This window comes from Trematomus bernacchii, unplaced genomic scaffold, assembly GCF_902827165.1.
Source record: "Trematomus bernacchii unplaced genomic scaffold, fTreBer1.1, whole genome shotgun sequence".
Taxonomy (NCBI): domain Eukaryota; kingdom Metazoa; phylum Chordata; class Actinopteri; order Perciformes; family Nototheniidae; genus Trematomus; species Trematomus bernacchii.
This window is the reverse complement of record NW_022987803.1, coordinates 10,954,370-10,967,241: the sequence shown is the minus strand read 5'-3', so window position 1 is coordinate 10,967,241 and position 12,872 is coordinate 10,954,370. Positions and strand designations below refer to the sequence as shown.

Here is a 12,872-nt window from a genome sequence, read left to right as displayed (position 1 = left end):
GATGTGTGTGGATGTGTGTGGATGTGTGTGGATGTGTGTGGATGTGTTTGTTACCTGAGCACAGGACTCCTCTGGTGTCTTACAGCTGACGGAGTAGAGAGTGGGCAAATCCAGGCGGTGCACCGGCAGTTTGTCTAGGTGGTGCAGCAAGGCGGGGGCCAGGTGGGAGCTCTGTCCTGAGCCCGAGGCCCCGGCCAGCATCAGACGAGGCCGGTATGCTGTGGGCTGTTGGAGGGCGGAGCTAGAAGCAGGAGAGAGTTCAAGTTTTGATCACTGGGCAGCAGTCATACTGTCATTCAAACGACATTGGCACAGTATTGCTTCAGTTCAATTCTGTTCATTTCCTTCAGAAGTTGATATTGCAGTGTAAATCTACACTTGACACTAACTGCAAAACCCTGAAACCCTTCAATTGAAATTCCTATTTATTGTAAATGGCATTCGAACACCGTTGCAGTTAAACCACTGGAATGTTCTAATATTGTCAACATATGCTGAATATGTAAACAATATAACATTCCAGATAGCTTCACATATTGTGTAATGTCAGTTTGAAAGATTTTAAGGACAAAACAGAGTTTACTGACGAAAATAAGAGCACAATAACGATCTTAAGAACAACATTAAACACATCAAGTCCGAGTAAAAGCAACCCTGTATCCGAATAACGTACCACTGTGGCACATGTGTTAAAATAACTAATTCTCTTATATAGTAACAGAGCCTACAGGCATTACACGGTTAAGTTTAGGGACCATCCAATAAAGCATTTAAATATCTAAATACATTGCAATGAGGGTTTTTTTCTTTCAAATGCCCTACACATCACTGCAGTAAAAAGTGAATCCTTAGGTACTGGAGGAATTGTCTCCTCTGATCTCTTCACTTTAAAGTGGACCTATCATGCTATATTTGAATAATATATTGTAGGGCCATACCTATATAAATGTATGTCTGTGAAGTTTTTTTTCTTTAAATACCAAACAGATCATGCATTTTAGCCATGCCTCATTTCGCTCCATTTGTTCTTTTCCAGCCCTGTTTTTGCAAGGGCTGATTCTGTGAGAAGTCTTCTTTGCTGCTTTTGTGGCAGACTACAGCGCCACTTACAGGCCTGGCATATGTACTACAGCGTCTCGAGCGGCAATGGCCGTGGCCCAACCCCCCATTCCCGATAGGTGGAGAGTTGCCCATATAAGCGAAGCTCCCCGTTTCTGACGTCAGAACAATTTCAAATCTGTATCAGCTCCGTTGCAGCCCCGTTTTTAGAGATTTGGGTATGGAGGAAAAGAGAGAGGGTTGTGTTCCCTGACACTTGGTGAGTTCCCTGACACACCGGGGACACATATTCATGTATAAAAGACGTACAAAAGTGCATTTTGCATGATAGGTCCCCTTTAAAGCTCTTCTCTTATCTTGCTTGTTTTCCTCCAAAGCCGAGGATTTTGTACAGGTGCCGACTGTGAAGCCTAGCTTAGTCGTCTTATATACAGTCCCGATGATTGTATAGGTAATAATATGTTACATCTTAGTCAAGAGGTGTCCTTTTACTAAGTATACTTCCGAGGCACACTATTATTCCCCAACTACACTATAAAATAACCTCACTACAGGCAAAACGTCCCCGTTTGAAAATAAATACATGTTCCGTGTCTGTTTAAATTAAAATCTATAACATTTAAATCACTTTCAATCTCATACAGTGCTATATTAAAATACATTTTTTAAATGTTTTATTTCCAAGTGTTTCTGTTCTATAAATACACAAAATATATTTATTTTCTATGGACTCACAAGGAGAAGTGAAGGAAGGGTGTGTGCGTTGCAGAAGAGGAGAGCTGAGTCTTTGGGGATGCAGCAGGCTGGACTTCATAGATGGAAGCGGAGCGTTGCTCATTGTCATCGTCGCTGTAGTCCTCTTCGAGCAGTTGATTGTCACCGCCTAGAACAAAGAGATTATTCAGCCATGGCTGTTGCAACTCACTTGGCCTCATCACAACGGCGCTAATGCACTTAAAAGTTTGTATCTGCAAAGTCTAATCCTCAGAGCGGCCCTATCACTGACATTAATGTGGGCATTTCACGGAAAAAGTGAGAGCAGGCTTATTAGGCAAGATGTAATGGGCGTTCTAAGGGGAAACGGCCGTATGGGAAACTCGTGTCATTATTGGGTGCGACTCCCGTAAACAACCTCCTGCTGGTCAAGTGCTGAATTGTGGGTAATCTGCTGTAAAAACTTCAGTTTACTGGCTTGGGATTTGAGATACTGCAAGCAGGGATGACTGGTTATCCAAACTCTGTGCTATCACCTCTGCAATCTCAGGGGGATGGTGTCATTGGTGTGTTAGGGTGATACAAAAGCACTTTAATAGGATAGGGAAATAGAAACAAATAATAAAATACTACTTAAGTGCCAATACTAAAATGTGTGAAAAAAGGTGGCGAAGAAGAAGAGAGCAGTGCCAGCAGTAGGGGAGTGAAACCAATCAAAGTGTGGGCTCCTACCGTGTGCGTTGTCCCTGTCAGTACACTGAGCGTGGGGGAAGACTCGGAGCAGGGCTTTCAGCACCAAGGAGAAAGAGCTGGCCAGCAGGGGCCTGAGGGTGGGGGACAGGGCTCGGCCGGGGGGGGCCAGTGCCCTCTGGGAGGCGGGGACGATTGTCCTGATGGCCTTGCTGAAGTCGCAGGCCCCCAGGACGATGGAGGCGACATCCAAGCTCAGTTTGACGCTGCTGCCGTAGATCTGGGGGTAGCGGCGGCGCAACGCGGCCAAGGCTGCCTCTGTGCAAAGTGCTTTGATGTCTGCGCCGCAGTAGCCTGGATGCAGGTGAGATATACACTGGTTATTTGTTTGCTTTGATTTTAGCTTTATTAAGGTTGTTTTAAAATGGCAGAAGAACAGGAAGGTTACATCAAGACACATTTTTAAAGACGCTGTGAACTGATTTTTAACAGCAAAGATAGGATACAGTTCTATGGACAGACTTCTCTCTTACCGACGCATTTTTCTGCAATTTCATCTATGAACGGCTTAGACAATTTGGGATTCCATTCCCGTGTGTGAATCTCCAAGATGTGCTTTCTGGCCTTGGGGTGTACAAAGGAAAAACAAACAAAGAAAACAGAGTCAGTAAATGAGGGGGCTCAAGTCCTGCAAAGCTGAATAAGAAAACATGTCAAAAACAACAATGGAAACTGTCACAGTGGCTGCCAATACTAACACCAAAAAAATGATTTAATGTGTCATTTAATTGGTGTTTTGCATTAGACAGGATAAACTAAACAAGCGTGACAATTATACCGGGGAAATCAAATCATAAATATCGTCATTACAATTTCAGCACAATACGCCTTTCATTTCTTCATCTCCACAGGAATCCCCTTTGATGAGCAGGCATTCAGAACAAAGTGGTATTTTTCTCGAATCAAGGGCAACAGTTTTCATCATCTTTCATCATATCTGCCTTTCTTTACAAAAGACACAACTGAGCCAGATTTCTTGCAGGTTTCTATCTCTATCTCTATAAAAAAAAAAACAGGAGGGAGCTGTTCTTGAATGTGTTGAGAAGATTGGTATTTGTACAAGAGAAAGTTTTTTAATCAGCACACTACAGGTGAGCTTAACTAGCAATGGCCTACAGATTAGGCTTTGATTACCAACCATCCTACTGTGTGGTGCGAGGCGACACATTAGACAGACTCTATGGAGTAGAGTCACCTTCATTGAGTTGTTTATTTGCGTCAATGTCACTTTACACGCGTTGTGTGTGCAGCAGGGAGAAAATACATGTTTCCCCAAGCACAGGAATAAAGTAATCAGACCTGCATAGCAATATTATTTTCTAATGAGCATCTGCTTTGTCGCTTGCTTGTTGGATCAAAAGACCCGACACCGAGGAAAATACACAGTAGAGGAGACTCTCAATAGCCCGGGGGCGGCGTTACTAATTCTGTCGCAGAACTTTTATGAGAGAAACACCAATTACCTCTGCATTATACTGAGTCTCCAGCTGTGCGTTCCAGCATTGTATGTACAGTAAGTGCTCCCTATAGACTAACTTGAATTCCGTTATCTCACAGTTGGCCAGGATATACTGGAGTCTGTGGTGCAACTACAACTTAGCAGGACTCCACAATGCGATCATTTAGTGGCATTTTGCAACCACTTAGAGGCAGAACTACATTTTGACTAGGTGCAGAGTGTTTCTAATGGGTGCAGCTGCATGGCTATTCTGGGCCCTGCGAAATATAGATAAGAAATAATGAAGGGGATTACCGTATTTCTTTAACAACAACTAAAGCACAGACACTTTTATAACTGGATTTTAGCGGTATTAAATGTCTGTAGGCTACATCTCAAAAAGTAGAAGAATAACAATGAATTTATTTGAAAACGGATGTAAAAAGAAAGCGTTTAACTTGATCAAATAAACAAAATCAGAATGTAAAACTGGCCTGCTCAAACTGTCCCAGTGTTGTGAATGGCCACACAGAGGTTACATTTAAAAAAAAAAAAAAAGAAAAAGCATTTTTAGGGCAGGAATCTAATCTAATATCTACTAATAATCTCCCTGTTTACTTGTTCTGTAAAGTAATACATTTGTTGATTTATTATTTGGTACGTCCAAAAACGCTTTTCATGAATATAAAACAGCACATTGTTTATTTAGTTTTATAAAGAAAGCTTTATCACTAATAAAGATACGATTGTGTGATGCATTCAATGTAACATTTCAGTAGGGAGCTCTTTATGGAAAGAGGTTTTCTGGAGCCCTGCTTAGGTCAAACTGCCCTGGCTCATTTTGGACATGCGGTTTTTCAGGTATATGAATGCATAGTTGTTGCCCCTACACTGAAAAACACATCTTCCGTGCAGGGAAAACAAGAGTTTGCATGTGTGTTTTTTGTCAAGCATGCTGTCTACGATATTGACGTTTCACTCTCTCACCTTCTTGTCGGGCAGGTTGAACAGAAACTCCCGGTCAAAGCGCCCAGGCCTCCTGAGTGCCGGGTCGATAGAGTCAAGTCTGTTTGTAGCACCGATGACAACTATCTCCCCGCGACTGTCCAAGCCGTCCATCAAGGCCAAGAGTGTGGACACAATAGAACTGGACAGAAGGAAGGAACATGTGTGGATATTTAGACCCCAAATACTTTACCGAGATGATATTAACAAGACTCGTGAGCCAGTACGGAGCAAATAAACAAGACATTATTCCTGCAAGTAGAACACAGACCTGATTTATCAAACATGCATAATTAACAAACCGCAGGGGGTGAAAATATCAACTGTTTTATTTCTGTCTTGGCTACAGCTCTATCACGCATGTATTACCCAGCAGGGCAGGAAAAGGAGAGCAGCACGTTTCATGTTTGGAGTAAACTTTTTTTCCAAATTATATTTCACAGTTACAAATAGTCCTTTATTCACAGGGATAAATTGGGAGCCGTGTTTGCATAATAGGATACTTCCTCCCCTGCAGTTCATATTGAAACGGTGTTTCTCAGTGGTTGAATTCTTGTGATTCTCCGATATTCTATTGCTATGGATACTCAGCGCCAAATAAACTAATTGAACAGAGGTGTCCCTGAAGAACTCAAATCCATATCCAGCCAAATCATTTAAAATTCAGAGCTGCAGTCTGAGAAGTTTTGAACAGTTTAGAGCAGTTAAAGAAAACCTGCACCACCTATTGGCTAGTCAAGTTACAGCAAGATTAGAACTGCAGATGCAGACATACCAATGTCTGCAGAAGTAACAGCAGATGCAGTTTCAGCACTTTCATGTATGTGGGGGGTACAAATAGGGTTTCTTTTTAAATAAGCCTTACCTGTGTATCTGGTCTTGCCTGCTAGAGCGAACAGGAGCCAAACCATCAATCTCGTCAAAAAAGATTATGGATGGCCTCATCAGGTAAGCCTAATCAAAAGCACACACAGGAAAAGGGTCAAATCAGACAGAAACAAATGATCATGCTCATTGAAAAAATATATTAAAGCTGTCTGGGTTTAGTTTACCTAAAGACAACAAGAACATTTTCTCAAAATAAGTGACAACGTAGTATGATCATTTTAAGTTAAAATGGGGTGCATATGGCTCAGGGGGTTAATGCGCTGCTCTCCCAATCAGAGGGTCAGTGGGTTCCTGCAGTCATTATGTCAAACAATCCTTGGTCAAGGTACCTAACCCTAGATTGCTCCCATAGGCATGTGTACGGTATTGAAGTGTCAAGCTAAATAACATATAACATTTAATGATAACAACTGCTGAACTGAAAATAGTTCTTCAGCAGCCATCAGTTTTTTTTTTACATTGTGAAGTCAATTCAGGTCAAGTGACTGAAGCTATGGTTACAAGGATACTTCCCCTCAGCAGTGTGCTGGCTAGGTGTCTCAGTAATATTCAATAATCAGTTGCTCTTCATCATATAAGACATCATAGCATAGAAAAAGTGTGTGAGGTTACTCACCTGGTCGAAGAGCAGGCGTAGCTGGCGTTCTGATTCCCCGACCCACTTGCTGAGGCAGTCGGCTCCTTTCCTCATGAAGAAAGAAACCTTCTTGTCTCCCTGGCTACACTCATTGGCAAGCGCCCGTGCTACCAGAGTCTTTCCCGTCCCGGGAGGCCCGTAGAACAAACACCCTCTGAAAGGAGACAGGAGAGGAAATGGAAACTGTGTTTTAATGGATAAACAAAACATAAAAATGTCGACCTCAAAACCAAATAAATGTGACATTCTTCGAATAAACACATCTTGGTTTTTCTCACCTGGGGGGCTGAATCTTAAACTTCTCAAAGATCTCAGGATAAAGCAATGGGAACACAACCATCTCTTTAAGTGACTTTATGTGGTTACTGAGGCCTCCCACATGGTCAAATTTCACCTGAGAAAAAAACACAGATTTGTAATCTAAGATATACATTCAAACAGTAATTGACTCAAAAAATGACAAGTCTACTTTGTATCTTTGTGATGACTTAAACTGTGCTGCTTTACAGATTTGTATTGTTATCATTAGCATTTCTACTTACTGAGCTATCAAGATTCATGGGATCCACGTCAGCCAAGCTGGCACCCACTTTCACCCGATCACGCAGCACCCCACTAGACAGATCTTCTCCAGTCAGGTTCATGGGCAAACATCTGTTGGAAAGAAATGTTTGACATTTATGTTAACATTTTAGATCTCAATTATGCTTTAGGTCTTGTTGGATCAAAAGAGAGGAAGATGAAAGGGAAATAATAAAATGTAGAAGAAAGAAAGCAGCACCTGTTCCTGGCCCGGGTCATGCTTTTGCCTTTTCTCCGCTCGAACCGCTCTTCATCAGAAGACGAGGTGGTGTCACTGCTGTGAATGGCATGTTTCTTGACTCTGGAGAAATGTGACAATCTAGATTTAGTATAACACCATTGCACAGTCATGTTTCTGAATTAGCAGAGACCACTGAAGGTGTAAAACATGTGTTCAATAACCACAGGATGTATTATCCAAAGGCTGCTTAGGATTCAAACATATGGAACACATTTAGCATGAGATTTCACTGCTATTTTTGTCTAAGTTTCCACCAACCTTATATGGCTTCTTCTTGCTGGGGATCTGTGGGTGTCAAAAAGTGAGGGGCTGCTCTGTTTTCTGTTCACCGGCTCTGAGAAAGCAAATATTAAGAAATGTCACACACTGAGCCTTCAAAATTGTTAAAACATGATATAATTAGTAGAAATCATTAATTAAATAGACACATTCCCTAACAGAGCTAAATTAAATGTATCTTTTATTAAAAAAAGAAGAAAGAAAAGCAATTACCGATAGGTGGTGCCTCATATCTCTGCACAGCCTTTCGCTGCCTCAGGTTATACCGTCTGTCATTGTCATTGTCCTCCCCTGCTTCTTCTGCTTCATCCCCTTCATCATCTTCATCCTCTGCATCCTGCTCTTCTTCCTCACCGTGAGAATCTGAAAGTCCCACAATGCCGTTTTCAAACCTCAGATACCACCACATTTGAGCTTTTAAAAAATTCATTCCAAGATCACTAAGCAATCCCTTTTTCATCGTTTTGATCAATTTGAGTTAAAGCTGAGTTGGTTTATTAAGTTTTCATGATCTAGCTCTTGCTCCACTGATTCAGAAGTACAACATTAGTAGGAACCTGACCTTCCGTTCCTTCCTCCTCTTCATCCTCCTGCTCAGTTTTACTCATGGCTTTGTGGTGTGTGGGCATGCTGAAAGTGCTCCTGCGCATGGATTTCCTGCGCTTCACCCGGGAATACATGTCCATGTTTTCCTGGAATAACAGGGGCTTTAGGGTATCAGTTATATTCAAATGAGATGATCAGGCATTGCAGCCATACTTTTCTATCTTTAGGTTGGCCGTTACAGCAGGGCCACACTTACCTCCTCAGTGTCTCCTGTCCACATGCGGAGACGCTCCACCTCGCGGTTCTGCCTGATGCTGCTGATGTTGTCCATTTCCTGAAGGACAGCCTCGGCAGTGCTGCAAACACACACACAGAGAACAAAACTCAATATGACAAACTAAAGGCACCTTTACAGACATGCATGAACCATTCTTTTCTTACAGAGGTAGAAGATTTACAGTGTCTAAAGTGCAGTTTTTATCTTTTTCATAATTCTTGTTCTATGATGGTAAAAAAGAGCTGTCCTCTGAAAGTCCAATGATCCTGCCAATTTACCCCATAGTAGAGCCATTGATTTCATGTTGTTGTAAGTCAGTCATTGTGCATTAAATTGTATATATTTGTAATAGCAAGACGGCTGTTGTTGCTTAATCATGTGAACATTGTTTCCCACAGTCTCTGGACATGAATGGTGATGACACGGCAACAAATATCACACGCACAAAGCACGGTAAACAAGACGAGGTCGGTGTTTCAAGATGGGTCGGGTGGTTTGTCGATATGGCCGCAGACCCCTGACGCACTGAGCAGTCCGCCTGGTCGACAGTCGTGGTGGAAGTAGGGGTCCCCGTCCCTCCCTGCAGGGAGAGAGGGCACAGCGCTAAGTCCACAGCGCTAAGTCCACAGCCCCGGGGGGGGGTAAAGTCAGGGGCTGACGTAGTGTCAGTAAAACTTCAGCCAGAATCAAAAAGGTTCTGATTTGGGCATAGCCCTGTAGTAAAGTGCTGACTCTAACTTGGGGGTACTCTCAGTGAAATGATGTGAAAAGCAGTGTAGAACTTGAAGCCTCACTGTTGTGGTGTTCAATAATTGATGAATATTTAAGTACAAAGTGTGGTTTCCATAGGTAAGCTTTGTGAAGGATGCACACCTGGACAATAACCAAACAAAATATATTTATATTATTTTGGGATTTATCATACTTTTTCTTCACTATAAGAATTAAATTCCATATATTCCAATATAGATAAAGTATGCTTATACTATTTAAGTCATGCTTACTTCCTGCTTCTCTTGTGTAAGGTGAAAGAGAGGTGTCAGTAGTGTGACTGCTAGCTACCTGTTGACCAGCTGGTCGAACAGCAGGCTCTGATTGAGGTGTTCGAACTGGCTCTTCTTCACTCGGCAGCTCCTCTTCAGCTCCACATGTCCATTCATGTGAGAGTGATCCCCCACTCCACGCTCCTCATTCCGGTGACTCATATGGGCTACAGTGTTAACAAAGAATATTCATTGTTATTTATTTGTATACCTCCTAAATCACGTGATCAATGTATGGCTTTTAAAAAAAGGAAGAAATTGAAAATAATTGCATTACCGTGGCCATTTTGCATGATGCGAGAGGACAACCTAGAATACACAGAAACGAGTTCAAATACACATGCACAAAATACTACATTTATTCAAACATAATATTTGTGTGCTCGTGTTTAAGTTTGCCTGTTTACCTCATTACAATAAATATCATGAGAAGAATGAGATCTGACTTTACAGCCAGTGACAGACAGCCGTCTAGAGTAAACCTTGCTTATTAAAACTTGGTACAGACAACTTTGTCATCACAATACATTCATATTTCTGCCAATGAGTATAAAGTCACAAACTACACAATTGTGTGGCACAATATTATACATTCAGAGTTACTTGTGAAAAGGGAAACAAAGGCCAGGAAATCACCTGGTGTGGTAGGTGGGAATTTCCCAGCTGACCCTCTGGGACTTGGTCTGTGGGGACGGAGAGGTGTCGCTGGAGCTGGGCTCAGAGGCCGTCTGGCGCCGCGTTCGCTTGGAAGGGGGAGCCAAGCGCGGACTGCTGGGACTGCTCACATCACTACTGGGCTCCTTCTGTTGGACAACCACAATTCAAACATGACAATCAGAACATGTAAACAACAGAAAAAGGTGACACCTCATACATTGACAACAATTAGCATTAAAACATAAATCCAATCAATCATCAAAAATATTGTATGTGTGCTACAGCGGGGGAAATATAAATGTTACAGCAAAAGGGACAGGGCAGATATAAGGGAAAAACTAAAATGAGTACACTAACATATAAAGAGGCAAGCACATGTTAGTGAAAAAATCAAGTACACAAATATGGTTGAACATAAGTAGCAGCATGTAGCAAACACATATGTCTTGAAGTAGCAGTAAACAATAATAAATTGTAAGAAAGGATATATTGCACAGTGTTACTTCACAAGTGTTGTTAAAGTCGTAAAGCCAGAATATTTAGCAAATAATAGGCAAGTTTAAACAAATCAAGGTAAAAATGTAATCCAGGAAAACATTAAAGCAGGAGCAACATATCAAAATACAGTGTTATGCTGAGACAAGACACCTTGAACCCATCCTCAATGTACTCCCTGAATCACAACAGAGCACCAACCAGACACATGTCCTTGATGCTTACGCCCTTCACAGTTTAACTTCCCCGCTGATATGAGAGCATATCTCACTGTTGTCATAGGCAACTGTCTGCAATGCCTGCAGAGGGGTTTGTCTCTCTGACAGACTGGATAGATAGATGCAGACAGACTGAAAAGTGGCCATGGTCTCAAGACAGGAACATTTGAAAAATGGCTGAGAGTTTAGTGTTCCAAAACAATCTGAATTGAGAAAGTGTAAAAGGTATAACTTTCAAGTTTTACAGTCACTGAACGCTAAATCATGTGTCCTCAGTTAGCCTTTCTTGCGACACGCAGCCAGGACTGATTCCAAATCTGTAACCCCTAACTTAACGAGAAACCTTTGCGAAGCACGTTAAAACTCAAGAATGTTCTTATGGCAATAAATGATCAAAGTAGCATGCAACACATGTGTTAAGTGCTATACAATTGCGGAAATACGGAGCCTCTCGCCTTGCGTAATCTCAATGTTTACATTTTAGAGACAAAGACTGTCAGACAGCTAGTAGGTCAGGCGATCAGAGCAATAACATAAGCTATACATTAAGGGTGCACTTCAAACACGTAGAAAAATAGCATTTGGTATAACGTTTAAACCGAAAATGTGAACATCCTGCTGTCTGTGGGGCATTGGAGCATTTACATCAGAAAGTTCACCAAGTCCAGACTTGCTAAATACGGGACTTGAGCCAGCCAACTGTTTGGAACCTGGGACTCCCTTCCCCCACTGTAAGCTAGTTGTCGGGCTAGCTATAACCTACAGACGCTAGCAAAACTAAAAGGTTTATCTTTTCACATTTGAATAAATAACTTAGCCAATACTTCCAGCATGGTGTAATGCTTATGCCCTCGTGTAAAAATACAGTTGTCTTTTTGTAGAGGGCTAGTTTGTGGAGACAAAGCTGAAACAAGTCAGCCGGGTAAAATTGCCAAACACAAAGGGAACTCAACTTGGGGCTAGCCAGGAGTTAGCGTTGCTAGCTTGTACTTTGACAGCTGTGCAATGCGTTCAGTACAAATGACACGCTTATGAATAACTGCATGCAAGTCTTTTATTGTGTATCTTCGTGACTGAGTGGGTGTCAACTTTGAAATTGCTTTTACTTTGCTGTAAATAGCACATAATGTTGGGCACCTTGAGGCCACAGCTACAGCTAGCTAGCCAACTAGCAGAGGCAGCTAGCTCACCCGGCAAAGAAAAGAGACCGGCTTACATGTTCCTCCGAGTTCATCTCGGTTCTCGACGACGACCTAGTCCTCGAGGATATGAAGTGATCGCTTCCCGGCCGTGAGCTTTTCCTTGTGTTCACCATGTTTTTTTCTTTCGTCTGCCCTTACTGAATCTCCCTAGCCGGCTCCAAACACTGCCTCAGTGAGCGCAGCATCGAGGCGCCATTTCTCTCTTTCCCTGTCTATCTCCCTCAATCCTACCTCCCTCTCTCTCTCTCTCAAGTGGATGTGGGTCTGACTGTTTGGCAGGTGCAATAACATTTGCTGACTGGACAAAACAAGCACAAAAACAGTAGCCTAATCATCATAAACATACTATAAATATCACAGAGACCATTGTAATTAATAGAAACCTTGTGTAAGTTATTATGGGTTATAATGTCCAATATACAGTAGGGGAATTTACAGTGGACACTGAGGATACAGAATTCCATAAAGTTTTGTAAAGTCCTTCATCTTTGTACTGCTGTAACACAAAATATCCCAAAAGGAAGTATAAACCGAAAAATAAAAGAATGAAATTAATACATTCAACCTTTGTAAAGTTGAGTACACAGTGTTCCCTTCAGAGATGAATATCAGTGTGCTTTGTCTTCAGGGTTTAGAGATTGCATTAAACATTTAAACCCTAAAAATAAAGTCTACTCATTCTCTATCATCTCTATTCCACAAAATGTGTAAAATATATATGTATATAAATATAATATGACTAAATATATGATAGTCTATTCAGACACTTAAACCCCAGTCATTAACTTCAGAAGTTTGGAAATATAATGAAAAAGTATTGCAATGACTTCAATAAAGTATT

At 41.6% G+C, this 12,872-nt stretch overlaps 1 protein-coding gene across 3 annotated transcripts in view; it reads right to left on the bottom strand.

Annotated features, from left to right (window-relative positions):
• atad2b (ATPase family AAA domain containing 2B) overlaps window positions 1–12,256 on the bottom strand; it is a 79,039-nt gene extending 66,783 nt beyond the window's left edge. For 2 of the 3 annotated variants that reach the window (XM_034150458.1, XM_034150459.1), the window contains exons 1-19: window positions 12,046–12,256; window positions 10,096–10,262; window positions 9,737–9,768; window positions 9,479–9,626; window positions 8,862–8,996; window positions 8,396–8,495; window positions 8,156–8,285; window positions 7,807–7,956; window positions 7,573–7,648; window positions 7,273–7,374; window positions 7,034–7,145; window positions 6,770–6,885; window positions 6,471–6,645; window positions 5,832–5,920; window positions 4,949–5,108; window positions 2,997–3,087; window positions 2,506–2,817; window positions 1,795–1,942; window positions 55–241 (exon numbers count right to left, since the gene is read on the bottom strand). In XM_034150458.1, coding sequence (XP_034006349.1) covers window positions 55–241; window positions 1,795–1,942; window positions 2,506–2,817; window positions 2,997–3,087; window positions 4,949–5,108; window positions 5,832–5,920; window positions 6,471–6,645; window positions 6,770–6,885; window positions 7,034–7,145; window positions 7,273–7,374; window positions 7,573–7,648; window positions 7,807–7,956; window positions 8,156–8,285; window positions 8,396–8,495; window positions 8,862–8,996; window positions 9,479–9,626; window positions 9,737–9,768; window positions 10,096–10,262; window positions 12,046–12,144 — 2,529 coding nt within the window. In that variant the 5' untranslated portion in view covers window positions 12,145–12,256. The remainder of the gene's footprint in view (window positions 1–54; window positions 242–1,794; window positions 1,943–2,505; window positions 2,818–2,996; window positions 3,088–4,948; window positions 5,109–5,831; window positions 5,921–6,470; window positions 6,646–6,769; window positions 6,886–7,033; window positions 7,146–7,272; window positions 7,375–7,572; window positions 7,649–7,806; window positions 7,957–8,155; window positions 8,286–8,395; window positions 8,496–8,861; window positions 8,997–9,478; window positions 9,627–9,736; window positions 9,769–10,095; window positions 10,263–12,045) is intronic. The other variant, XM_034150460.1, reaches the window with a different exon arrangement.
• Between the last annotated feature and the right edge of the window lie 616 nt (window positions 12,257–12,872).